A 25,870-nucleotide genomic window follows, 5' to 3' on the forward strand; every position below is an offset into this window, starting at 1 on the left:
ACACTGTTTGTACCAGCTGATCCACTACAGACACCTAAATGTCTTGTGCTCATCCACCACACACAGCTGTTTACATATCACGTAAGTGATCCACCAGATAAATCTGGTGGCACAACAGACAGTATCACCACCCCAAGAGATCAGGTCAGACAGGTATTGATGTATTGACACCTGAAATAGAAAAACAGGGAAAGAAGAATTAAAAGAAAGAAAGAAAAATAGCAATTGTGGTTTTACTGATATATTTATGCTGAGCACAATTTTTCACTCCAGATTTACATAGAGAATAGTGATGATGATGATGATAATAATTTAATAATAATAATAATAATAATAAATGACAACAACAATTACTGTCAAAAATAATGGTGATAATGAGAATTTCTTACTTAGGCATGAAGTCACAAATTTGAGAAAGACGTGTATGTGTGTGTATATATATAGCTATAGATATATTTCCCACAATCCTGAAATCAATTGATATGTAATTGAACCTTTTCATGAATCTTTTTCATTTATTTCCCCAAGCTCAGCATGTGTTTATTGTGATATTCAAGGTAGTTTAGAGCCATTTGGCATCTTCTTTCAGCATGTAGCTAAGCCTGTGTACTTACTCGCTTGCCCTGAATATAAATTTATATATATATACATACATACATACACATATGCACACATGTCTTTCTGAATGGGCATTAGCTATGTGAAGCAGTTCCAATAAGGAATTGAAACCAAATCTGTTGATTTGGTTGCCGAGAACTTGCCACAATGTCACAATACTAGCCACAATAATAATAATAATTATGATGATGATGAGGAGGGTTTTTATTTACTTAGGCATAAAGCTTCAGATGTTTAAGGTACAATTGTTTCAAGGAAAATTGAGACATTCACGCCTTTTGCAACGAGATTATGACAAAGCAATTAATAACAATAATAATAATAATGAATTAGCTCTACTAAATTAACATAGTAAAGCATTTTAGAATAAGATCTCAACTAATAAATCCTGAGATAATAAGTTTTCAGAAAGGTCATTACATTTTAGGACGTTTAAATTCTTTTATTTCAGTTTCATCAGTTCACACTAAAATTTCAAAAGGAAATGACCCCCAAAATATAATTAATCAATTTACTGATAAAAATTAAGATAAAAAAAAAAAACAAAAGTATAGAAAAAAAAATATATGAAAAAAAAAAGAGAATCAAACACAGAAATGAAACAAGAAAAATCGCAACTAACTCGAAAGTAATCTCTCCGCTAAAGGAAGAGCAAACGAAATGGGGTTAGGACTGAAAGATTTGCTACATTGAATGGGTTCAATGGATATTGAGATCAAAGTTAAAAAGCAGAAAAATTAATGTTTTTAAAGAAGTTAGAAAAAATACTTAACAAAATATTAGTACAAAGCCAACCTAATTACAGATGGTTTCCAATGAAATATTAGCAAAAACAAAAACAAAAATAATTAAAAGAGATAATATAAATAAATATTTTAAAATACAAAAAAGTAAAAAAAAGCAAAAAAAAAGCAGTTCTACAAATGAAATCATTGAGAGTCCAATGCCACCAGCTTTGCACAGAACCTTCAAAGGGCAAATGAGCAAACAATATATCCCTCATTGGAGAGGTTTCACGGCATAGGTGCTGTAGCTTTTCACTCGTGAGAAATACAGCGGAGGGTAATTCTGCTCATTAAGGTCAAAATCTGTAACTGTTTCTCTATTACTGGATCTGAAAAAAAAAGAGAAAAGAAAAATGCAAATCATACAAGAAATATCCATCCATCTTCTCTGTTCAATATTCCTGGGAGGGTTGTTGGGGTAGAATCGTCAGACACCTCCTCCATAGGGCTCTATAAGAAGCAACTGTCATTAGACTTTCTAGATGGATTCCCAGGCATGGCCAATTGAAACTATGGACATTATCTAGCCATCTCATTCTTGGTCTACCCACTGGATTTCTTTCCTGAGACACTTTAATCACATGTCCATTGTACCAGAGATGTAATCTTTCAATCTGGAGAACAAGTGGCTTGAATGGGGAGACTCCTTGATCTTTGAGCTACACATCCAGTTGAGTAATTTTCTTCTAGAGATCTTCCACAGGAATCCTATTTTGTCCACTTGTGATCATACTCTTTTAGTCATTACACAATATTCATGACCAGAAGTGAGGAAAGGCAAGAAAACTAAACTGAAGCTTTCTTACCAACCTATCCTTTAGGACTGAATGCTAAAACTGGCACATTTCTGTACCAGCACCTGCAATTCTAGCATCTGATTAAGCCTCCTGCTTCCCATCACTCAAAAAAATGGCCCTGAGATACCTAAACTTCCCTATTTGTCTCAATGGTGTTCTAATAATATAGATGAGAAATATCAATAGCAAAAACTCATTAGAGAAATGTTCAAATCAGCACAACCAAATGTTAACAGAACCTTTTCTTCACGGATTAATTATTTCTAATTACTTTTTAAAAATTCTCTCCACATTAAATAAGTTAACACTGATTATGAATTTCCAAAAATAATAATTCTCAATTAAAAAAAAAAAAATATTAATGCTGTGATAATAGGTGTGCTTCATCAGAGCAGAATTGGAGAAAAACAGCAATAGCTATGGGATATCACTTCCCTAGCAGAACTGTTCAATTGTACTTACTTGTAGAATGTATGCAAAGAATAATGGCGCCATATCAGTTTTGCAAATTTACGCCGCCCAGCTGACTGTAACCCAAACTCCTGTAATGGAAGAACAAGGAATATGAAATTAGTTTATTGTTATTGTATACAAATACAATATAAATTATCTAATGAGAGAACCTCTACATAGTAGCTCAGCTGACAAGAAATAGCCCACAAATTTCCCTCAAATTACACTATCATCATCATTTAACTTGCACTATCCATGCTGGCATGGGTTGGGTGGTTTGACATGGAGCTGACTAGCTGACTCCAATTGTCTGTTGTGACATAGTTTCTACAGCTGGATGCTAACCACTCTACAGAGTGTGCTGGGTGCTTTTTACGTGCCACTGGCATGGGTGCGTTTCCACAGCAGCAGCATGGGTGCACTTTATGTGGCACCGGCACCTGAAAGGACAAGCTTGGATGTGTGGAAGATGGCGATTTTACTTAGCTTGATGTATCTTATCAAGTACAGTAAATCACCAAATCTCCTGGTCCCTTGTAGTTTCCTTGATGAGGACCATTGTCCAAAAAGGGTGCAACAAATTGGATGCACAAAACCCATGACATCATTTAACATTTAGGGCGTAATTTGGTGGCAATCTGGTTGTTATTCATGTTTTTATTTATATACTAGTTATATACTAGTTATAGTCATTGGACTGCAGTCAAGCAGTGGCACCATTTTCAAAGGCCTTTTTTTTTTTTAATTATTGATCATTTTGACACAGTCAGCTATTTTAGTCACATACTTATCAATCTCTATCAAACAGCTTAGTAACCTTTTGGTAGAAAGGGATATTCTGTGGCATACACAATCAGAGACACAAACTAATGACGAAGCCTCTACATGCTAAAAATAGCAGCCAAACCTCCCTCAAATTAGACCCTATTGTCTTACAGAAGGAAAGACACCTTGATTAATGTAGTCCTAAGTATATTGTTTGAAAAGATAGAATGGTAATGATTGGAATACATTTGATATGTCTGTATGGTCAGATCTAACTTGTAAATAAATTATCAGGATGACATAGACATATATGACAAGTTTCTGTACAGTTTTTGTCAATCAAATTATCAGAGCATCAGAAGAGTTGCCTGGGGCAGTTTTTGTTCTCCTTTTTGTGTTCTCATTTCTTAGCAGTGGATTCAATCCATCGCTTGATTTAACACTGTCACCTTTGATGCCATTAGTAATATTCACTCTGTTGTAAGTATTTGGGTCAGATCTCTGATTTGAGGACAACTTTCTCCTTTCCTTATACTAATCTCAAAGGCCCTGAAAAAAAGTATAAGTAATAGTTGCTGTCCTTTCCTCTAAGACTAAATGGTAAAAAAGAAAACAGTCCTTTTTAAGACAGCTGGGTGTAATTTGAGGAAGCTACAACTGCTATTTCTAGTGAGTTGAGTGATATGTAAAAGCTCCATTGTTGGCTTGTAAGGTGTTGTTTAGCCCAAGGTCATCTCTGACTGAGCAGAAGTATGACCAAAAGCATTCCAGCTATAATCATCCTGTCTTCTTGGATAGTTGTGACTACACAATCCAATAGGTTTTTTCTTGGATTGTGTGGTTGAAGAGAGCTATTTCTAGCTTGCTGAGTACTGTGTAGAGGCTCCCACATTGATCTGAAGCACATGATGTGTAGTATTATGATACAGGCATGATAAGACATTGTGTTGTAATGAATTCTTTAGATCTGCCTAGACCTGTCAGTCTTATGGCACACAGCTGGATTACTGAACAACTAAACACAACTCACAACAAATCAATCTTCTCAGTTATTTCATGTCTCTATTCAGCCAACGACCATACTGCTGCACATTCTAACATAAAAGGTAATGAATTGTAATGGATGCAGTATGACAGTCAACATCATCATCATCATCATCATCCTCATTTAACGTCCGCTTTCCATGCTAGCATGGGTTGGACGGTTCAACTGGAGTCTGGGGAGCCCGAAGGCTGCACCAGGCCAGTCAGATCTGGCAGTGTTTCTACAGCTGGATGCCCTTCCTAACGCCAACCACTCCGAGAGTGTAGTGGGTGATTTTATGTGCCACCGACACAGGTGCCAGACGAGGCTGGCGAACGGCCACGCTCGGATGGTGTTTTTTTTTTATGTGCCAGACGAGGCTGGCAGACGGCCACGCTCGGATGGTGTTTTTATGTGCCACCGACACAAGTGCCAGATGAGGCTGGCGGACGGCCACGATCGGATGGTGTTTGTTACGTGCCCACAGCACGGAGGCCAGTCGATGCGGTACTGGCTACGGCCACATTCGGATGGTTTTCTTGTGTGCCACTGGCACTGGTACCACAAAGATACAAATTCCATTGATGTTCATCTATTTTGATTTGGTTTGATTTTCACTTGCCTCAACAGGTCTTCACAAGTGTCACATACTTGCCTCAACAGGTCTTCACAAGTGTCATAAGAAGGAAGGTATGCACAGGTAGACTGACTACGTCCCAGGTAGGGGCCACGGGTTATGGCCTGACTAGTCTTGCGGGTCTTTGGATGGTGTTTTTATGTGCCACCAACACAGGTGCCAGATGAGGCTGGCGAACGGCCACGATCGGATGGTGTTTGTTACGTGCCCACAGCACGGAGGCCAGTCGATGTGGTACTGGCTACCGCCACGTTCGGATGGTTTTCTTGTGTGCCACCGGCATTGGTACCACAAAGATACAAATTCCATTGATGTTCATCTATTTTGATTTGTTTTGATTGGATTTGATTATGATTATTATTATTATTATTATTATTATTATTATTATTATTATCATTATCACTTGCCTCAACAGGTCTTCACAAGTGTCATTTGATTTGATTATTATATTTATTGTAATGTCCAATCTATTTCTAATAAACCTGGACATTCTGGACAGTTGCCGTTCCTCTGCACTTATTGCTGCTGGGGTGCATCTCTGTGATACTATGGATGTTGCTAATGTGTACATAGACTGAGTGGGAGATAGTGCTTTTAGGATATTGTAGTAGTGTTCTGGGGGTGATGTGTGTGTTGCCAAAGATTCAGAGATGGTTTTTTATGTAGTGTCAGCATCTGTAGGAATTAAGAGTCATTGCAGCAACAAACCATGCCTCTTGTTTGCCCAGGTAGTTTTAATTTTTAGTATCTTTTCCAGCAGGGAACATAGATGTGAAATAATTATATATATAGTCCAACCCATGCCGGCTTGGAAGGCAGATGTTAAACGAAGATGATGATAATGATACAGACACATACACAGAAACATATAAATATACATATACACATGCATGTGTATGTATGTATGTATGTATGTATATATATATATATTTGCTTGTACCTGTCAGCAAAGAATTATTGGCAAAAAACTCAAAATACTGGTGCTTTACAAAAAAGTCTCTTGAGATATTTGTTTTGCCTGAGTTACAGATACTCCCTTCTCACTCTCACCCTCAGAATGCAATATACCAGTTCTGGTTCAGTGAAAATCTGTATCCAAAAATACTAATGTTTACTAACAGCAATATCAATAAAGAAAGAAAGGAAGAAAGGAAGAAAAAAGAAAGGAAGAAAGAAAGGAAGAAAAAAAGAAAGGAAGAAAGAAAGAAAGGAAGACCTACCACATTAAATGTGTGCTCAGGGTCATCATTCTCGTTTGGCCTGTTACGCTTATTACGTCGACTGTACTGGTTCGAGTACTCATTCGGCTTGGCACGGGTTAAATAGGCAGTAATCTGCAGGAAGAGAGCAACAGATTATAACAGTGATGAATTGGGCAGAATAGTTTGAGTATAGGATAGAATGAGCCTGCATGTAAGAATGTGAGGGCAAAAGATTTCCGTCTATATTTTATAGTAAAGTGATAAGAGGTAGAAAGGCTGGAAGTGGGAATCTCTAGCTGGTTGCTCAACTTGCTAGAAATAGCAACCAAATCTTTAAATCACACCCTATCATCTTAAAAAAGGAAAGAACACACAGAAATGTGGTTTTAACATTATAAAAAGACAGGATGGCTGAAAAACCTCTGATCATAAATAAACCTGCTTGGTTACTTGACACAAGTAGAGTGATGTATGTTGTGTAGGAAATATTTGAAAGAAAGATGCTAGCAGCAATGTTGATGATGTTTGTATTAGTAAATCAACATCATTGTAACTGTACAAGTGGACTGAAGACAGAATTTGAAACTTGAATTGAAGAAATGAATAAGAAAACAAATTTGTTACATATTATCTCAAAGATAGCATTTTGTTTGTTTAAGCTGAGGTCAACTCAGGCAGAGTAGACCTACGATTAAAAATATTTCAACTGTGACCAAACTGTCGTTTTTCAAGTATAATGCATTTAAGACTACATTATCTAATGTGTTTTTCCCTTTTACAAAAATGGTATATGATGTGATACAAAGGAGATTTGGCTACTATTTCTAACAGATAATGACCATGCAGAAGTTGCCTAACAGATAAGCATAGCCAGTGTGTATTGACCAAACATAAATAGAAGAGAGGAGGAAAATTAATCCAAGTGAAACATTACTGGTGTTTATTGACAGAACAGTCGAGGGCATCAAGCTAAGATGAACATTTTCAAGTTAATTTAGAATCAAATAGTTATTTGAAAGTTTCTATGTAAACTACCTCTGGCTCACCCAAGGAAAGCACTCTTCCTCTAGTTCCAATAAATAAAACTTAGAATCAAATAGATCTAGAGGAATTAAAAAACAATCACTAATGACAATTTCTGGACATATAGCGAAAGACAAAATTAGTAAATGTTTCCCCCAATGTTATTATGAATGACTGTTAGCCAAGAAAAAGGACTCTGATGTACTGACAGTGCTTCCGGAGATCCTGTAGTAACCACAAAGCATGCTGGCACTCTTGAACTTTGTATTCAGCTTTGTGATACAGACAGCTGGTTCTTCAGGACTGGACATCATCACAATATCCCCTGTAGATAAGAAACTTCAATATAAGGTAAATATTGAATACATTACAGTTGATCAAAGAGAAGAGAGAGAAAATAAACAACAATATCTACAAAATATTTTTATTAGTCCATGAAATAAGGGTTAATAAGAGGGCTCACCTACTTCAATAATTCATATATACACCTAAAAAATCCTAGTTTTGAAGTTAATCAAAACAAGCGTCTCTTAGAATCATCATTATTTAACGTCTGTTTTCTGTATTGGTATGGGTTGGATGGTTTGGTTTGAGCTCACAAGCTGGAGAATTGCACCAGGTTGTAGTTGTGTGTTTTGGGTTGGTTTCTATAGCTGGATGCTTTTTACGTGACAATGGTACAGGTGCTTTTTACATAGCATTAGCACAGGGGCTGTTTAAGAGGTACCAGCACAAGTGCTTAAGCCTGGACTCCCAGACCTTTCCAAGCTTCCTAGACTATGCTTTAATGGCAATGTATTAACTTTCAGTTTGATCTTTTAGTCATTCATTAAAATGAAAGCAAAAATCTGTGGATGTTGGGGGAAAATATAGCAAAGAATCATATTAGCTTCACATCACACTAAAGAGCATTTGTAAAACTAGATTATAATATAATCAATCTATATATTCTGTAATCAGTGAAAAATACAGGTTTCCAAACATGTTCAGTAGATACGAGAGCTGAGGAGGGGCTGAAGCGATCAATGTACTTACCATTTAGAAAGAATCGAACAAAGCGGCAATATTCCACTAAGTTCCATGGTTTGTAGAAGTAATCCAGACCCTTTTCACCTTGACGAATGTAAGAACATTTGCTGATGTAACAGCCTGAGGAAGAGAAAAATACAGCATCTCTCATATTATATATATGTGTGTGTGTGTGTGTGTGTGTGTGGCTACACATACACACAAACTGGTTCTTGTAGGTAAGTAAATATGACATACATCAATGAGTAAAGGATAAAAGCAAATAATAAAAAGGTAAAGCTAACTTAAAATCATATATACACACATGTGTATCTCTTTTATTTGTTTCAGTCATCAGACTGTGGCCATACTGGAGCACTACCTTCAAGAATTTTTAGTTGAATGAATCAATACCCACTACTTTTTCTTTATAAATGGAATAAGATGAGGAGTCAGTTTGCTTGAGTGCTTCTCGATCATTTATTTACTGTGTGTTTTCTTCAGTGGACAGCAAGGCCTGCTTTGCTTCATGCCACAAGACCACAATGACAAGTAAGGTTTCCATTTAGAAGAGCAGCGTTTTATATATACTGTAAAAATCCATGTAATTTGCGTACCTGTATAATTTAAGCAGGTGATTTTCAGGATAAAAATTGTTAAAAAAGCTTCTACTCGTGTAAAATACACACCGAATATTTTTCAGAATTGCCGATATGGCCAGGGGAAAAAAGGTTTTCAATTGATTTCACTTACTTATGATTAGATTTTATTAAATTTTCATTAAATAAAAATAATTTCTGTTTAACAGGTATCACATTAAAATCTATTAAATTATGAAGTGTTTGTATTGTTTATAGTAAGCTTTATTTTACATTTCTTGCCCACAAGAGATAATGTTCGATCTTTAGCAAACTTCTGTAAGTCTTCTCAAATCACATTCACAAGAAAAGTTGTTGGTAATTCTTATCAACAAAAACAAAGCTGATAAATATGCACAGGTGTTGCAAAATAAGTTTAATTATCAATAATCATCAGCTTGGATGACACTTTACTCAACTGACAGAGGAAGGTGACCGATCACACTGATTATGTAAACAGAATTCTAATCGGTTGAAAGTGTCTTCTTGTCTCAAGCTCTGATTTTCTGCCTATTCTTGTGGGAATCTTTGATATGGAGTATCAAAATTTTTATCCCTTTTTTTTTAAAGCCTGGTTCATATTCTATAGGTCTCTTCTGCAGAACTGCTAAGTTACAGGGATGTAACCACACAAAGATTAGTTGTCAAGTGGTGGGGGGGACAATCACAGACACAAACATACACACATACATAATGGGCTTCTTTCAGTTTCCATCTCCCAAATCCACTCACAAGGCCTTGGTCAGTCTGAGGCTATAGTAGAAGACACTTGCTCAAGGTGCCATGCAGTGGGATGAACCCAGAACCACATGGCTGAAAAGTAAACTTCTTACAAGACAGCCAGACCAGCAAATTAGCAATGTTGTTAGGGTACCAAACAACACCGTATTGCTGCTATGTAAACACATCCCTAAAAACATCTGGTTTCGAACACTTGTACAACTGCTTTCTGGGCAAAGTGATTCTGGTGTGTACTCCATCCGAAATTTTTTCTACAACCTTTATGAAATTAGTAATGAAACAAAAAGATAAAATTTACCATTATATCGAAGGTGAGGTCTTTGATAGAACATCTGCCTCCAGGAGCCATACTTCTTACAGTTTTTGCAATTGACACCATTAAACATCCTTAAAAAAACAATAATAATATAGTTGTAGGTGAGTGTACTTGAGAAAGAAAAAAAGAGAAAGAAAACTGAGCTATTCACTTTCCTTAAATTAACTACCAGTTTATGTGATCCTTCAGTTTGCATCAGAGAACTATTTTGGTCTATTTAATCATGGCAGGCCTGTCAAAAAATAACTTAGTTTGAGCATTATTATTGTTGTACTTCAAAGAATTATAAGCAGTTCCACTAAAGCCAAAGTATGAAGGCTTCTATTGCCCAATAAGTCACATAAATATGATAGTTCCATGGCTTGTTGTGTATTAGGATCATATCAGTTTGACAAAGCTTACATGATCAACCAGAAAAATTTGAGCTCAGCATTATAAACTAAGAAACAGTTGTGATTCCTATTGTGATCCTACTACTTACAGAGGGAACATCCTATGGTATCTGAAGGCAGCCAAGTGGAAACTAAAAGATAAAAGGACTATAGTATAGATCTTGAGTTCATACTCACACTATGAATGTGGTTTTATTTGAGCATTATACTTGTTTTTACATAACTCAATTCACAAAATTGCCTGAAATAATGAGCTTTTGATCATTTCAAATGCTGAAACAAATTTGTATCGTATCAAAAGGGGTAAAAATTCATCTGTCATTTGCTTAATACCACAACAACAGAGCTGAGGACTGCCTCTATGCCCAGGCATAGCACAGTGGATAAAGACATTGGCTAAAGCAGTGTACTCACCTAGAGTTTCTGAGTTCAATCTCAGACAAGGCACTAAGCTAATTCACATAATTCAACTAAAGCAAAAAAATGTCACAAGACACAGAGAATGGAATGAGAACAGAATTTCCCTATGGGTCAAATAAAGGGTTAGGTATGAAATTCCAATATAACAACTGAGTTTAACATGAGACACCTGAAGTAAGCTGGAGCATACAACTAAAATGTAATCAAAGTAAAATTCAAGATGAGGACACCAGTCTGACTAATATAAACACTATACAAGGCAGTGAACTGGCAGAATTGTTATGATGCCAGACAAAATGCTAAGTGGCATTTTGTCTGTCTTTATGTTCTGAGATCAAATGCCACCAAGGTCAAGTTTGCTTTTTATCCTTTTGAGGTCAATAAAATAAGTACCAGTTGAGCACTGGGGTCAATGTAATCGACTTACCTCCTCTCCCAAACTTACTGGCTATGTGCTAAAATTTGAAACCAATATAAACAGGATACACAATCTACTAATCATTAAACCATCAGCAAACAAGTTATCACTTTCTTGTTCATTCAACTGCAACTTTAGATGGTTTTACACGTTTTTTTCACCTTTTACGAATAAAACCATTAACATCAGTACAGAAAATAGTATTTAATTTATACTCTAAGACAAACAGGATAGTCTAGATAAAGGAAGTGTAAGTGGAAAATTGTGTGCAAGTAGATGTCTTTAAAATTATCAGCATAATAATTATCATTCTACAAGAGCCTTATTCTCATTCAACGCAGCAGCTGCAGGCTGGAAGGGGCCTCATGGCAGGGCTCACACCAGGTGGCTGGATGTGATTAAGAAAAATCTCCAGAGGTTCAATGTCAACTTGGAGGATGCAGAGAGACTGTCAGTGATGAGGAGCACTTGTGGACCTGGTTGGCTCTAAGCACAATTGCACCTCAGGGACTGCTAATCTGGGACGACCCCAGTCCCATTGAGCAAGAGGAGAAAGAGAGGAGAGAGAAAGAGAGTATGGGATTAATAGACAAGTAAATTTTGAGATCAATAAAAATGGCTACTGTAAGAGTAATAGACTAATAGTTACCATGGGAGTTAATAATAATAAAGACTATTGTGAGACTAAAAGACTATTTTGGAAGTGAATAATAGTTACTTAGGAATTAATAGAATAATACACTGAGAAGTCAAGGAAATGGTAATATCCATAACCAAAGAAAACAAAATGTCATAACAGCAAAATGGAAAAATGGTTAAAGAAAATCTGTGAGTCCAAACCTGGTGCAAACTAGTTTCCAAAGCTCTTCATCCCGTGCGCATACATAGAAACCACGGCACACCTGGAAATAGCGATTTTTAAAAATATATTTGTTACAATGGTGTTATCAATAGAAATTAATCACAATACTAATGGGTACTTTTTTAATGTAGGAGACTGCTTTTTTCAAGCCAAACGATATTTAATTTATCTAGCTGTAATATACTACTGATAGTTTGTTTTTTTTTAACTTTTAATTTATCCTAAACTAGATGAAAATCAAAATTAATGCCAGTGAGATTTGAATGCAATAAAAATAGGGTATCAAAATAAATGTAGGACATTTAATTTGGGTCATAATTTTGTACAAATTTTTTTCTCTCTCTCTCTTGAATAATTATCATAATAATCCTTTCAACTATAGGAACAAGGTCTAAAATTTTGAGGGAAGGGCATAGTTGATTACATTGACCTCATTGCTTAACTGGTACTTATTTTATCAACCCCTGAAAAGATGGCAAGTGAAGTCAACCTAAGTGGAACTTGAACTCAGAATGTAAAAACAGACAAAATGCTGCTAAGCATTTTGTCCAGCATGCTAACAATTTTGCCAGCATTGGTGTTGCTACTTTGGTTGTAAGCCAGCAAAATTACTGTGCCAACACCACTTTCCATTGTTTTCTCACTCTGACACTCTGAGATAAAGGACAAAAACCCAAAACATTAGATTATTCATTTCTCATGGTAATTTAACTAAGCAAAATCTTCTATAACCTCTCCTTTGAACTGTTGCTGACAATGATCACAACAAATTTCCTTGCATTCCAGATTTTACTATTTCTTTAAGATCACATGAATTTTATGACATTTTCGACTTTTAGATACAATCTGAGAATAAAAAGAGAAAGAAAGAAAGGTACTAACCTGTGACAACTGCTCTAGGGACCTGGTGTCAAGATCGGTTGATACAACCCACTTGAAAATATACATGACCACTTCTACAGGCAAAGAAGAAATATGGGTCGCCTGTAGAAAAGAAATAAAACATCTTCAGAGAAGGTAGCAACAGGGACTTCTCTTTTCCCATGTCAACATTTTACAGTTACTAGAATAACTTTTATTTCCTTTTTTATCTTCCAGAATCAATGGAATTCACTGACTTCAGAAAATATCAAACTCAACTATTCTTCAGTTATACAACATTTTCTAATGAATTATGTTAAACCTTCCTGTTACATATTCTACACATATGGAAATCTATTAGATTCTTTGTTAGTTTCAGTAACATTAACGAGTTGAAATTTATGAGTTACAGGAGCAGTTAATTACAAACTGGTAAGTACTGGTGATAGAGGATTGACAGTTATGGATGCTGACATTTTATCTAATAGGCTCTATGTAAGCCGAGCTATTGCAAGCTGAATCATAACTAAAGTAAACAAACAAACAAAACAACAATGTACACAACAGGAAGATATCCATACTCTTTGTTCAGAAGCAGGTGAGCAAATGACATTCTCGGATGCTTGCAAACGACTCAGCAAAGCCAACAAGTTTCCTTCTTCCACATCCTCAACAGATGCACTAGAATGAATAAGATGAAACACCTTTGAAGAACATTCATCATTATCAGAGTGTGTGAGTGTGTTTGTGCATCGAAAAGAAAAAGAAAGCAAGTGAAAAGTTCATGACCTCTGTAACTGAAAACTTAATATAAATATATAACTTTTATTATTGGAAAACTAGTTTAATCTTAGAGCTGTACTTCAAACTATTTTAGCCTTAGCTCTGTAAATCATCTAAATATCCTGATTTCAGAGTTTTAAGTTATTCATAACATCTAAACTATATAAATTACTGAACTAGCTAAAACTAAGAACTGTAAACGCTCCTCCAGTTTGGTATTTCAGTAGGAAACCATCTCTCTATTTTCTAAACTCTACTTTTTACATGTCCAGTTGAACAAGAAAGGAACAGTTTGCTGTTGCAGTTACCTCCAAGTTTCACTCTTACTCTTTTACTTGTTTCAGTCATTTGACTGCGGCCATGCTGGAGAACCACCTTTAGTCGAGCAAATCAACCTTAGAGCTTATTCTTTGTACGCCTAGTACTTATTCTATTGGTCTCTTTTGCTGAACCACTAAGTTACGGGGATGTAAACACACCACCATCAGTTGTCAAGCGATGTTGGGGGGACAAACAGACACACACACACATATACGATGGGTTTCGTCCAGTTTCCATCTACCAAATCCACTCACAAGGCTTTGGTCGGCCCGACGCTATAGCAGAAGACACTTACCCAATGTTCCACCCAGTGGGACTGAACCCAGGGCCATGTGGTTGGTAAGCAAGCTACATACCACACAGCCACTCCCACGCCTATTGCTAGCATTACATGAAAAACCATCTCCAAACATCAAGATCAACAATATCCCTAAAAACACTCTCTTTGAATTAACCCAGACAAACTTATGCACACAGTAATAGCCGCAATATCAACAACCCTCTCTCTCTCTCTCTCTTTCGGAGAGGCACAAGCACCTACACGCACATATGCACACACGGCAGTAACTTCCGCCTACCGAATTCAATTACAAAGCCTCGGTCGGCTCGGGGCTATAGCAGAAGACACCTACCCAAAGTGCCACACAGTGGGACTGAACCCGAAACCATATAGCTAGGAAGCAAGCTCTCTAACCACACAGCCATGCCATTATTCCAAAACACTGTGCTGGAATGCACATCACCAATGGTAAGTGCAGAGGAATCATAGCAGTTGCACACTGACTAATTCCTCAGGTTTGCTATGGCCACCACCACTAGTTAGAGAGTACAATGTGTCCAGACTGCAACATTGCATGTCATACAATTAACAATTGTATGTTGTAATGTGTAGAATGGTCCTCAGCTAGATGGGTGCATAATAGATTTTTGGGTCGTACACAGATACTCAACATGTTATAGATCTGTACAGAGTTAACATGGGGCTACAGCTAATTCAGTGCAGTGACTTCTCTTAGGAAACTACATAACATATAAGCCAAGATATCAACATGTCATAGGCTAGAAGCTACAAGATGGTAATTCTAACATTAGAGTGACTATATTAAGCCAACACGGGCCAACATTTTACAGTATTTTAATACACTTTGTTAGACATGCTGAAAATTAATTCCAACCATTTATTATCATTTACAAAATGTTCCTCAAATATATCAGGCAAAATCTTCTTTAAATGTAACAAAATAAAATTTTTCTCAAAGTGTCAAAGTTAATCTTGAAATGTCTCAGCTAAACAACTTCTGTACTTAAGCAATGTCGACAGGTTTTATGGTTATTTCATAAAGCAGTTAAATGTAAAACTTATTCAATTGTATCTAACCTGGAAAATGACAGGCAAAATTGACAATGGCAGGATTTGAACATAGAACATAAGGTAACAAAACTAAATATTCTCACCACCAGTATATCAGCTGCAATGTCTTTCCTAATCAACTTTTTCAAGTTGCTCATTTTGTACACTGACTTTTCTTCCTACATTTCTAAACCTTGTCAATTCTGTCCTGGTCATAGACAATCACCTCCATCAGCTGCCACTTAACTAATTCATTGACCCTTTAGCATTTAAACTGGCCATATCTGGCCCAATGATTCTGTTTTATGTTAAGACCAGCTAGATCTAACCTTACATCCACCCTACAATGTTATTCTAAAAATAATCAATCACAACACAAAATCACAAAGCTACAAGATAATGCACGATTAATTCCAAACAATGTGAATGAATAAACATTACATTTGACAGAATAATCTGAATGCTAAAGGGTTAGTCTGGTTGCTGTAGTCTTTGTGCATTGAGAAAGACAAGATCCTCATCACTGGTTGTTGATGGTTACCTCTGTCAACTGCTACTTAGTTCATTAATCTGGTCACTGAAGTTCCTTGTTTACCAAGAAAGACATTTATCTTTTAATAACTGGGTCTCTTTTAATAACTAGAGCACAGAAAGTGTGTCAATAGCCAGCTGGAGATGTTCTCCTGGGGCTACAAGCTACAGTAGCATCCACCCTTAGTGGTTAACCTCATTTAAGTGGCAAATATACTCCATATTGTCGTGCAGCTACTGTTTATACTTCATTCGGAGATTTATTATTGCCTGTTTACACTTTTTCGAGATCCGTGACTTTTCGTCACTGGAAAAAGGATATATGTATTTGCTTTGGGACCCCTTCGAATCAAAGACCGGTAATTGTCGTGGGCTGACGATGAGTAAATACCCAGAAACCCGGGGCTGTGCATATCACGTCAGGTCAACGATGGGAAGGATGGCTTCCCTTTGCAAATACTGATAGAGCACAGAAAGTGTGTCAATAGCCAGCTGGAGAAGATGTTCTCCTGGGGCTTAGCATCCACCCTTAGTGGTTAGCCACATTTAAGTGGCAAATATACTCCACATTGTTGTGCAGCTACTGTTTATACCTCGTTCAGAGATTTATTATTGATTATTATTATTATCATAATAATAATAACAACAACAACAACAATAATAATAACAATAACAATTTGCCCTAGGAGTTGGGAAGATATTTGGCAAGAAATGGAAAGAAAACTGAAAGAAGAAAAATTCATAATTATTATAATAATAATTTTTTTCTTAGCCATAGGGGCTCAAAGAAAACAAAGACACAATTCTACAAAGAGAACCATACAAGAACTTACTTACTTGCTGCCAATTGAAGTTTCACTAACTTGTCTTTCTGTAAAGACAGCAATTGTTACAATAAGTATCATTATAAGGTTGTAAAGATTTTCAATATACGAGACAAAGCTTCAATTCCATTAAAGAACAGTGAAATAGAGAAAAAAAAAGAAAAGAAGGAAAAAGACTGTTTTTTGTTTATGAATTCTATTTAAGATTTACTAAATGATACGTATTACTTTGCTGTTGTTAAAGAATTCACTTTTATACATTTCAATGCTAGCAAGGGTTAGACATGTATATTATAGAGGCACTGATTTAAATTCACAAGCCCTTTCTGTTACTAACACCTGTTAGTTTTAAAGTAAGGGATCTCTTATTCCATGTGTTTTCAGAGGTACAAAACAAGTGGATGATTTGTTGATAGGGGAAATGATAACATCACTGAAAGTGGGTAGAAGGAAAAACTATAGAGAAACTCATTGGAAGGAATTGTAGCTGTTACAGTGTAAAAAGACAGTTCTGCAATTTCTTGCTGGACAACCTGAACAAATCATTCGTTTATAGCGATCCAATGTTTGTGCTGCACATTAGATCTCAGTCCCTCTCCATCAAATTGACATTGCCTGTACCTGTGCTGCAAGTGAGCCACAAGTCAAGTGTCAAAATGATCATACAACTAAGGGAGATGAAGTGTTTTGCTCAACAACAAAACACACTGCCTGGCCCAGGAATCGAACCCATAGTCTTGTGATTATGAGTGCAATAACCTAACCACTAGGCCACATGCCCTCACTTACTGAATAATATACATAATCTGTCAATCAGTTTAATGACACCACCTGCACTATGGGTGTCTTTAGCAGAAGCCAGTCTGTTGCTTGCATTCAGACCTATCCTCTGCTAAAAGGACATCAAAATCTTACTCCCTCTCACTCATCAGTCATACAGGTCCTGCAAAAACAGCATGAGGGCTGCTGTTCTTTTTCTGTTATTAAAAGAAAAACAACATCTTTTTACCCTTATGCTTACTCAAGATATTAAGAAGGTGGTAAAAATATACATAACATTTCTTACCTCTGCTTTTTACTCCAGGGTTATAATTCACATGGTACTCAATATCTGGGACCAATTGTACAGCTTGTCTGTAGAAAGTCACAGCTAAGAAGACAGAACAACAGCAAGATTTCACATTGGTTTCACATCAAAAGAAAACTGATTCATTTAACTCCACTCACTTCATAGAATAAGCAAAGGCAGGAGAAGGGTGAGAGGGTGGGAACAGGAAACTGACAATTAAAATCTCTGTAAAGTTAATAACAAAAACAACAATTTTTAACTAAAACAAAAGCAACAAATTTGGGGTTGGGGGTGGTTTAATAGACCAACTCTAATACCAGACAGACACTTATTTTATCTACTCCCAACATGATGCAAAGTAAAGTCAAACCTGTCAAGATTTGAACTCAGAATGTAAAGGGATGTAACTAAATACCACAAAATATTTTCTTATACACTATTAATCCTCCTACTCCACCATCACCAAACAACAACAACAACAACAACAGCAACCCTTTCTATTAAAGGTACAAGGCCTGAAATTTTGGAGGAGGGAATTAGTCAATTACATCGACCCCAGAGTTTCTCTGGTACTTAATTTATCGACCCTGAAAGGATGAAAAGCAAAGTCAACCTCGATGGAATTTGAACTGAGAACGTAGTGACGGGCGAAATACCTATTTCTTTACTACCCACAAGGGGCTAAACACAGAGAGGACAAACAAGGACAGACAAACGGATTAAGTTGATTATATCGACCCCACTGCATAACTGGTACTTATTTAATCGACCCCGAAAGGATGAAAGGCAAAGTCGACCTTGGCGGAATTTGAACTGAGACCGTAGCAGCAGATGAGATACTGCTAAGCATTTTGCCCGGTGTGCTAACGTTTCTGCCAGCTTGCAGCCTTGATGATGATGATGATGATGATGATGATGATAAGTCTTTCTAATTTTGACACAAAGGCAACTATTTTTTTTTAAAGGGAGTGGTTAGTCAAATGCATCAGCTCCAATGCTCAACTGGTACTTATTTTACTGACCCATAAAGGATGAAAAGCATAGTTGACCACAGCAACAGTTGAACTCAGAATGTAAAGAGCTGAAAGTAATCCTGCTATGCATCTTGTCCAGCACAGACAAGATGGTTCAGCTAGCTTGCCACCATCGTAATAATAGCAACAACAACAAAACCACATATTTTGAAGAATGGATGAGGATAGCTGTGTGAAAAAGTGCCACACCCTAGTGGTTGAGGGAATCTGTGGAAGAGGTAGACCCAGGAAGACCTGGGATGAAGTGGTGAAGCACGACCTTCGAACATTAGGCCTCACCGAGGCGTGACCGAGACTTTCAGAAATATGCTGTGCATATGCGAAGACCCGGCAAGCCAAGTGAGACCATAACCTCATGGCCTATGCCAGGGGTGTAACCAGCCCACTTATGCATACCTTTCCTTCATTGCACACACAGAAATATATATATACATACAGATACAGTGATGCATTACAAATTATTAAATGAACATGATTTACACAGACCTACCTTCTCATCATCATCATCATTTAGCATACATTTGCCAAGCTGGCATAGGTTAGATGTTTCAAGTCTGATTTTGGCTTGGTTTCTACAGCTCCAAAAGTGTAGTCAGTGCCTTTTATGTGTCACTGGCATGTCATACACATAAAAACAAATATGGCCACACATACAGAGAGAGAGGGGGGGGGAGAGCACGAGAGAAACATTATAACGTTTCATGTCAAATAAGTCAGCATTGAATCAGTGATGCTAAAATGTCTCTTTCCCATCTAAATTACACAGACATTTCATCACAATTGCAGTAAGCTAGTGACTTACAGAATAGGTAATATAGTCCTTTTATGGTTGAATAATCACTGTCACTAACAACACAGCAGTGAAAGATACTTGCTCCAATATTTTACAATGAAATTAAATGTGCTCTTGGCACGTAAAAACCACCCAACACACTCTGTAAAGTTGTTGGCATTAGAAAGGGCATCCAGCCATAAAAAAAAATAGCCAAATCAGGCTGGAAACTGGTGCAGCTCTCCAGCTTTAGTCAAACTGTCCAATTTTAAATGTATATGTTCTGTACATACTTTTTTCTTTACTCTTTCGTTTAAATTTTACTTTCAAACCTACCACAACTCAATCTACAATGGACTGTCTCCCCCTGTGATAGCTCACTGCCAGAAGACACCACACACACACATACAGGCAATATATGAGCGCTAGATATGGTCAGTATAGAAAACGTGTAGTATAGCTCAAATGAATTTGAATTCCAGATTCTTCATCCAACATAGTCTGCATTAAACATAATGAATTCTTTGATGATTATTATGCCTTGGGGTTCACTGACAACAACAAACACCAACTTACCATTGTACAAATTTCCATTTTGTTCTGCTTTAATACCTTCCAAATAGAACCATTTAGCCTGTAAAATAAAAGACTTCTAGCTTAGGCATAAGAGTGATTGTTGAAGGAGGAGGAGGAGGAGGAGGAGGAGAAAGAGGAAGAACAGAATACATTCAGGTGAACTGGCCACAATATATTACTGGTAGTTGTCACTGAGTCTACGAAGAAGCCTCTACAGTTACTTACTTGCAAGAACTGCCTTGCTTCCTTTGATTAACTTGCTTAACCATTCAGCCTTCAGACTACTCTATCAAATGTAATGCGTGTTTGTTCACACAGTTTGAAATTAATCAGGCTTTGTCAAAGAACTCTTTTACTTGTTTCAGCCATTTGACTGCAGCCATGCTGGAGCACCACCTTCAGTCGAGCAAATCAACCTTAGAGCTTATTCTTTGTAATCCTAGTACTTATTCTATCAGTCTCTTTTGCCGAACCGCTAAGTTGCAGGGACGGAAACACACTAGCATCGGTTGTCAAGTGATGGCGGGGGGGGGGCAAACACAGACAAACAAACACACACACACATATATGTATATACACATACATATATACGACGAGCTTCTTTCAGTTTCCGTAAACCAAATCCACTCACAAGGCTATGGTCAGCCCGAGACTATAGTAGAAGACACTTGTCCAAGGTGACATGTAGTGGGACTGAACCCAGAACCATGTGGTTAGTAAGCAAGCTACTTACCACACAGCCACTCCTATGCCTATAACTTCAAGATTTCAATGATGTGATTGTTTGTTTTTACAATGACATTGCAGGATAGGTGTGAGAGGCTGGATCTGGCTGGTTTGAACATAAATCCTTCATCCTCAGCCGAAAGGAGGTAGTCACAGTTCTAGGACAGCACTCTACACCATATGAGATGTCATCGGGTGTACCACAGGGATCTGTCCTTGGTCCCCTCCTGTTTGTGGCATACATTAATGACATAGATGCCAATTTAAAGAATGCCACAGTATTGAAATATGCAGACGACATCAAGCTGTACCTTGAAATCAAGAGGACTGATCCTGATGTCTACAACTCTTTCCTGCAATCAGACCTAGACACAATGCAGCAATGGATCACAGACTGGCAACTGAAACTGGCTGTGGACAAGTGTACCACCATGCATTTTGGGAGAAAAAACCCTGCGTCCACATACTCCCTCCACAACACTGATATCAAGAAATCCTCTTGCGAGCGTGACCTAGGCATCACTGTCAGCAGTGATTTGCGTTGGACAAAGCATATCTCTAAAATTGTCAAGAAGGCCGAGGGTGTCTTGGCATCACTCAGCAAGACTTTTGTTAGCCGCTCTCCAGCCATCTATTTAAAACTGTATACAGCTATGGTACGACCACACTTGGAATTCGCATCATCAGTTTGGAATCCCTATCTTGCTCAGAACATTGACCTCCTGGAATCTGTCCAGAGACGTGCAACCAAACGCATACCCTCCATCAGACACCTACCATATTCTGAGCGCCTTGTTTCCCTGGGCATGGATTCACTGAAGCTCCGGCGTCTGGCGACGGACTTGGTAAACACCCACAAGGTTATCAACCACCTCACCAACAACAACACTGAACACCTTTTTGATCTCCATGTGTCTAACACACGTGGACATGCCTAGTCAGAAAACAGCACAGCTCCCATGACTTTCGGAAACATTTTTTCACACTCAGGGTTGCTGAAGCGTGGAATAAATTGCCTGCATCAGTTGTTGACTGCCATGACACTGCATCCTTTAAGGCCCTCATGCTTCCCGAAATCCGTCGAAACTACACCTGATTATATATACACTTTAGATGAGTTGTAGTGCACCTGAGCACTGTACACAATTATTATTATTATTATTAAAACAGGTAAAATATTTGGGTCAGATATGGCTGGTTTGAATGCTAAAGGGTTAATGATGCAAAACTGTTGTTGTTTAGCCTCAGGTCAGCTCAGATCAAGCAGATCTATGGACACTGACATTCCAGCTGTGATCAGTATATCTTTCTGTATATCAAAGACAACAAATTTTTTTTTTTTTGAGATTAGTGAAGTTCTCCTCGCTAATTTTCACATGCTGTTATCAATTCCACCTTGCAAGAGATCTATGTCACATCCTCCTAACTGAAGATTAGCAGTAGCCCAGGAGAGAAGACTGTGGTGATGGTGGCCTGTATGGGAAAAAAAATTATAAAAGGGACAAACGTAGAATGATCTAGATCAAAGATGCAGATACACTGCATAGTTATGAAGTTCATTTTGTAAGCATGTCATTTTTGGAGTTTGATCCCATGGCATGGCACCTTGGCTGTCATCTTCTGCTGTAGCCTTGAGTTAGCTGTTACTCAGTGAGTAGAATTTCTCAGCAGATAGAAACAGTGCAGAAATATCATGACATGCAAGTGCATCATGCAAACATATATCAATATGTGTGTGTGATTGGAAATGTATTTGTGTGTGATTGGAAATGTATTTGTGTGTGATTGGAAATGTATTTGTGTGTGATTGGAAATGTATTTGTGTGTGATTGGAAATGTATTTGTGTGTGATTGGAAATGTATTTGTGTGTGATTGGAAATGTATTTGTGTGTGATTGGAAATGTATTTGTGTGTGATTGGAAATGTATTTGTGTGTGATTGGAAATGTATGTGTGTGTGATTGGAAATGTATTTGTGTGTGATTGGAAATGTATTTGTGTGTGATTGGAAATGTATTTGTGTGTGATTGGAAATGTATGTGTGTGTGATTGGAAATGTATGTGTGTGTGATTGGAAATGTATGTGTGTGTGATTGGAAATGTATGTGTGTGATTGGAAATGTATTTGTGTGTGATTGGAAATGTATTTGTGTGTGATTGGAAATGTATTTGTGTGTGATTGGAAATGTTGTGTGTGTGATTGGAAATGTATGGTGGTGTGATTGGAAATGTATTTGTGTGTGATTGGAAATGTATTTGTGTGTGATTGGAAATGTATTTGTGTGTGATTGGAAATGTATGTGTGTGTGATTGGAAATGTATTTGTGTGTGATTGGAAATGTATGTGTGTGTGATTGGAAATGTATGTGTGTGTGATTGGAAATGTATTTGTGTGTGATTGGAAATGTATTTGTGTGTGATTGGAAATGTATTTGTGTGTGATTGGAAATGTATGTGTGTGTGATTGGAAATGTATGTGTGTGTGATTGGAAATGTATTTGTGTGTGATTGGAAATGTATTTGTGTGTGATTGGAAATGTATTTGTGTGTGATTGGAAATGTATGTGTGTGTGATTGGAAATGTATTTGTGTGTGATTGGAAATGTATGTGTGTGTGATTGGAAATGTATGTGTGTGTGATTGGAAATGTATTTGTGTGTGATTGGAAATGTATTTGTGTGTGATTGGAAATGTATTTGTGTGTGATTGGAAATGTATTTGTGTGTGATTGGAAATGTATTTGTGTGTGATTGGAATGTATTTGTGTGTGATTGGAAATTGTGTGTGTTTGTGTATGTTGTGTGTGATTGGAAATGTATTTGTGTGTGATTGGAAATGTATTTGTGTGTGATTGGAAATGTATTTGTGTGTGATTGGAAATGTATTTGTGTGTGATTGGAAATGTATTTGTGTGTGATTGGAAATGTATTTGTGTGTGATTGGAAATGTATATTTGTGGTGATTGGAAATGTATTTGTGTGTGATTGGAAATGTATTTGTGTGTGATTGGAAATGTATTTGTGTGTGATTGGAAATGTATTGTGTGTGATTGGAAATGTATTTGTGTGTGATTGGAAATGTATTTGTGTGTGATTGGAAATGTATTTGTGTGTGATTGGAAATGTATTTGTGTGTGATTGGAAATGTATTTGTGTGTGATTGGAAATGTATGTGTGTGTGATTGGAAATGTATTTGTGTGTGATTGGAAATGTATGTGTTGTGATTGGAAATGTATTTGTGTGTGATTGGAAATGTATTTGTGTGTGATGGGAATGTATTTGTGTGTGATTGGAAATGTATTTGTGTGTGATTGGAAATGTATTTGTGTGTGATTGGAAATGTATTTGTGTGTGATTGGAAATGTATTTGTGTGTGATTGGAAATGTATTTGTGTGTGATTGGAAATGTATTTGTGTGTGTGATTGGAAATGTATTTGTGTGTGATTGGAAATGTATTTGTGTGTGATTGGAAATGTATTTGTGTGTGATGGAAATGTATTTGTGTGTGATTGGAAATGTATTGTTGTGTGATTGGAAATGTATGTGTGTGTGATTGGAAATGTATTTGTGTGGATTGGAAATGTATTTGTGTGTGATTGGAAATGTATTTGTGTGTGTGATTGGAAATGTATTTGTGTGTGATTGGAAATGTATTTGTGTGTGATTGGAAATGTATTTGTGGTGATTGGAAATGTATTTGTGTGTGATTGGAAATGTATTTGTGTGTGATTGGAAATGTTTTTGTGTGTGATTGGAAATTGTGTTGTGTGTGATTGGAATGTATTTGTGTGTTGATTGGAAATGTATTTGTGTGTGATTGGAAATGTATTTGTGTGTGATTGGAAATGTATTTGTGTGTGATTGGAAATGTATTTGTGTGTGATTGGAAATGTATTTGTGTGTGATTGGAAATGTATTTGTGTGTGATTGGAAATGTATGTGTGTGTGATTGGAAATGTATGTGTGTGTGGATTGGAAATGTATTTGTGTGTGATTGGAAATGTATTTGTGTGTGATTGGAAATGTATTTGTGTGTGATTGGAAATGTATTTGTGTGTGATTGGAATGTATTGTGTGTGATTGGAAATGTATTTGTGTGTGATTGGAAATGTATTTGTGTGTGATTGGAAATGTATTTGTGTGTGATTGGAAATGTATTTGTGTGTGATTGGAAATGTATTTGTGTGTGATTGAAATGTATTTGTGTGTGATTGGAATGTATTGGTGTGTGAGGAAATGTATTGTGTGTGATTGGAATGTATTTGTGTGTGATTGGAAATGTAGTGTGTGATTGGAAATGTATGTGTGTGATTGGAAATGTATTGTGTGTGATTGGAAATGTATTTGTGTGTGATTGGAAATGTATTTGTGTGTGATTGGAAATGATTGTGTGATTGGAAATGTATTTGTGTGATGGAAATGTATTTGGTGTGATTGGAAATGTATTTGTGTGTGATTGGAAATGTATTTGTGTGGATTGGAAATGTATTTGTGGTGATTGGAAATGTATTTGTGTGTGATTGGAAATGTATGTGTGTGTGATTGGAAATGTATGTTGTGTGTGATTGGAAATGTATTTGTGTGTGATTGGAAATGTATTTGTGTGTGATTGGAAATGTATTGTGTGTGTGATTGGAAATGTATTTGTGTGTGATTGGAAATGTATTTGTGTGTGATTGGAAATGTATTTGTGTGTGATTGGAAAGTTATTGTTGTGATTGGAAATGTATTTGTGTGGATTGGAAATATTTGTGTGTGATTGGAAATGTATTTGTGTGTGATTGGAAATGTATTTGTGTGATTGGAAATGTATTTGTGGGTGATGGAATGTATTTGTGTGTGATTGGAAATGTATTTGTGTGTGATTGGAAATGTATTTGTGTGTGATTGGAAATGTATTTGTGTGTGATTGGAAATGTATT

The 25,870-nt window shown here is 36.8% G+C and overlaps 1 protein-coding gene across 1 annotated transcript in view; it reads right to left on the minus strand.

Annotated features, from left to right (window-relative positions):
- Positions 1-804: 804 nt before the first annotated feature.
- The window catches only part of LOC115210663 (F-box only protein 9), a 44,344-nt gene continuing 19,278 nt past the window's right edge, over positions 805-25,870 (minus strand). Inside the window, exons 3-14 of the mRNA XM_029779321.2 lie at positions 20,222-20,279; positions 17,837-17,920; positions 16,784-16,817; positions 13,542-13,641; positions 12,982-13,083; positions 12,078-12,139; positions 9,990-10,078; positions 8,340-8,453; positions 7,514-7,629; positions 6,300-6,413; positions 2,663-2,742; positions 805-1,732 (exon numbers count right to left, since the gene is read on the minus strand). Of these exons, the coding sequence (XP_029635181.1) occupies positions 1,618-1,732; positions 2,663-2,742; positions 6,300-6,413; positions 7,514-7,629; positions 8,340-8,453; positions 9,990-10,078; positions 12,078-12,139; positions 12,982-13,083; positions 13,542-13,641; positions 16,784-16,817; positions 17,837-17,920; positions 20,222-20,279 (1,068 nt within the window). The 3' untranslated portion in view covers positions 805-1,617. The remainder of the gene's footprint in view (positions 1,733-2,662; positions 2,743-6,299; positions 6,414-7,513; positions 7,630-8,339; positions 8,454-9,989; positions 10,079-12,077; positions 12,140-12,981; positions 13,084-13,541; positions 13,642-16,783; positions 16,818-17,836; positions 17,921-20,221; positions 20,280-25,870) is intronic.

Source organism: Octopus sinensis, linkage group LG4, assembly GCF_006345805.1.
Source record: "Octopus sinensis linkage group LG4, ASM634580v1, whole genome shotgun sequence".
NCBI classification, from domain to species: domain Eukaryota; kingdom Metazoa; phylum Mollusca; class Cephalopoda; order Octopoda; family Octopodidae; genus Octopus; species Octopus sinensis.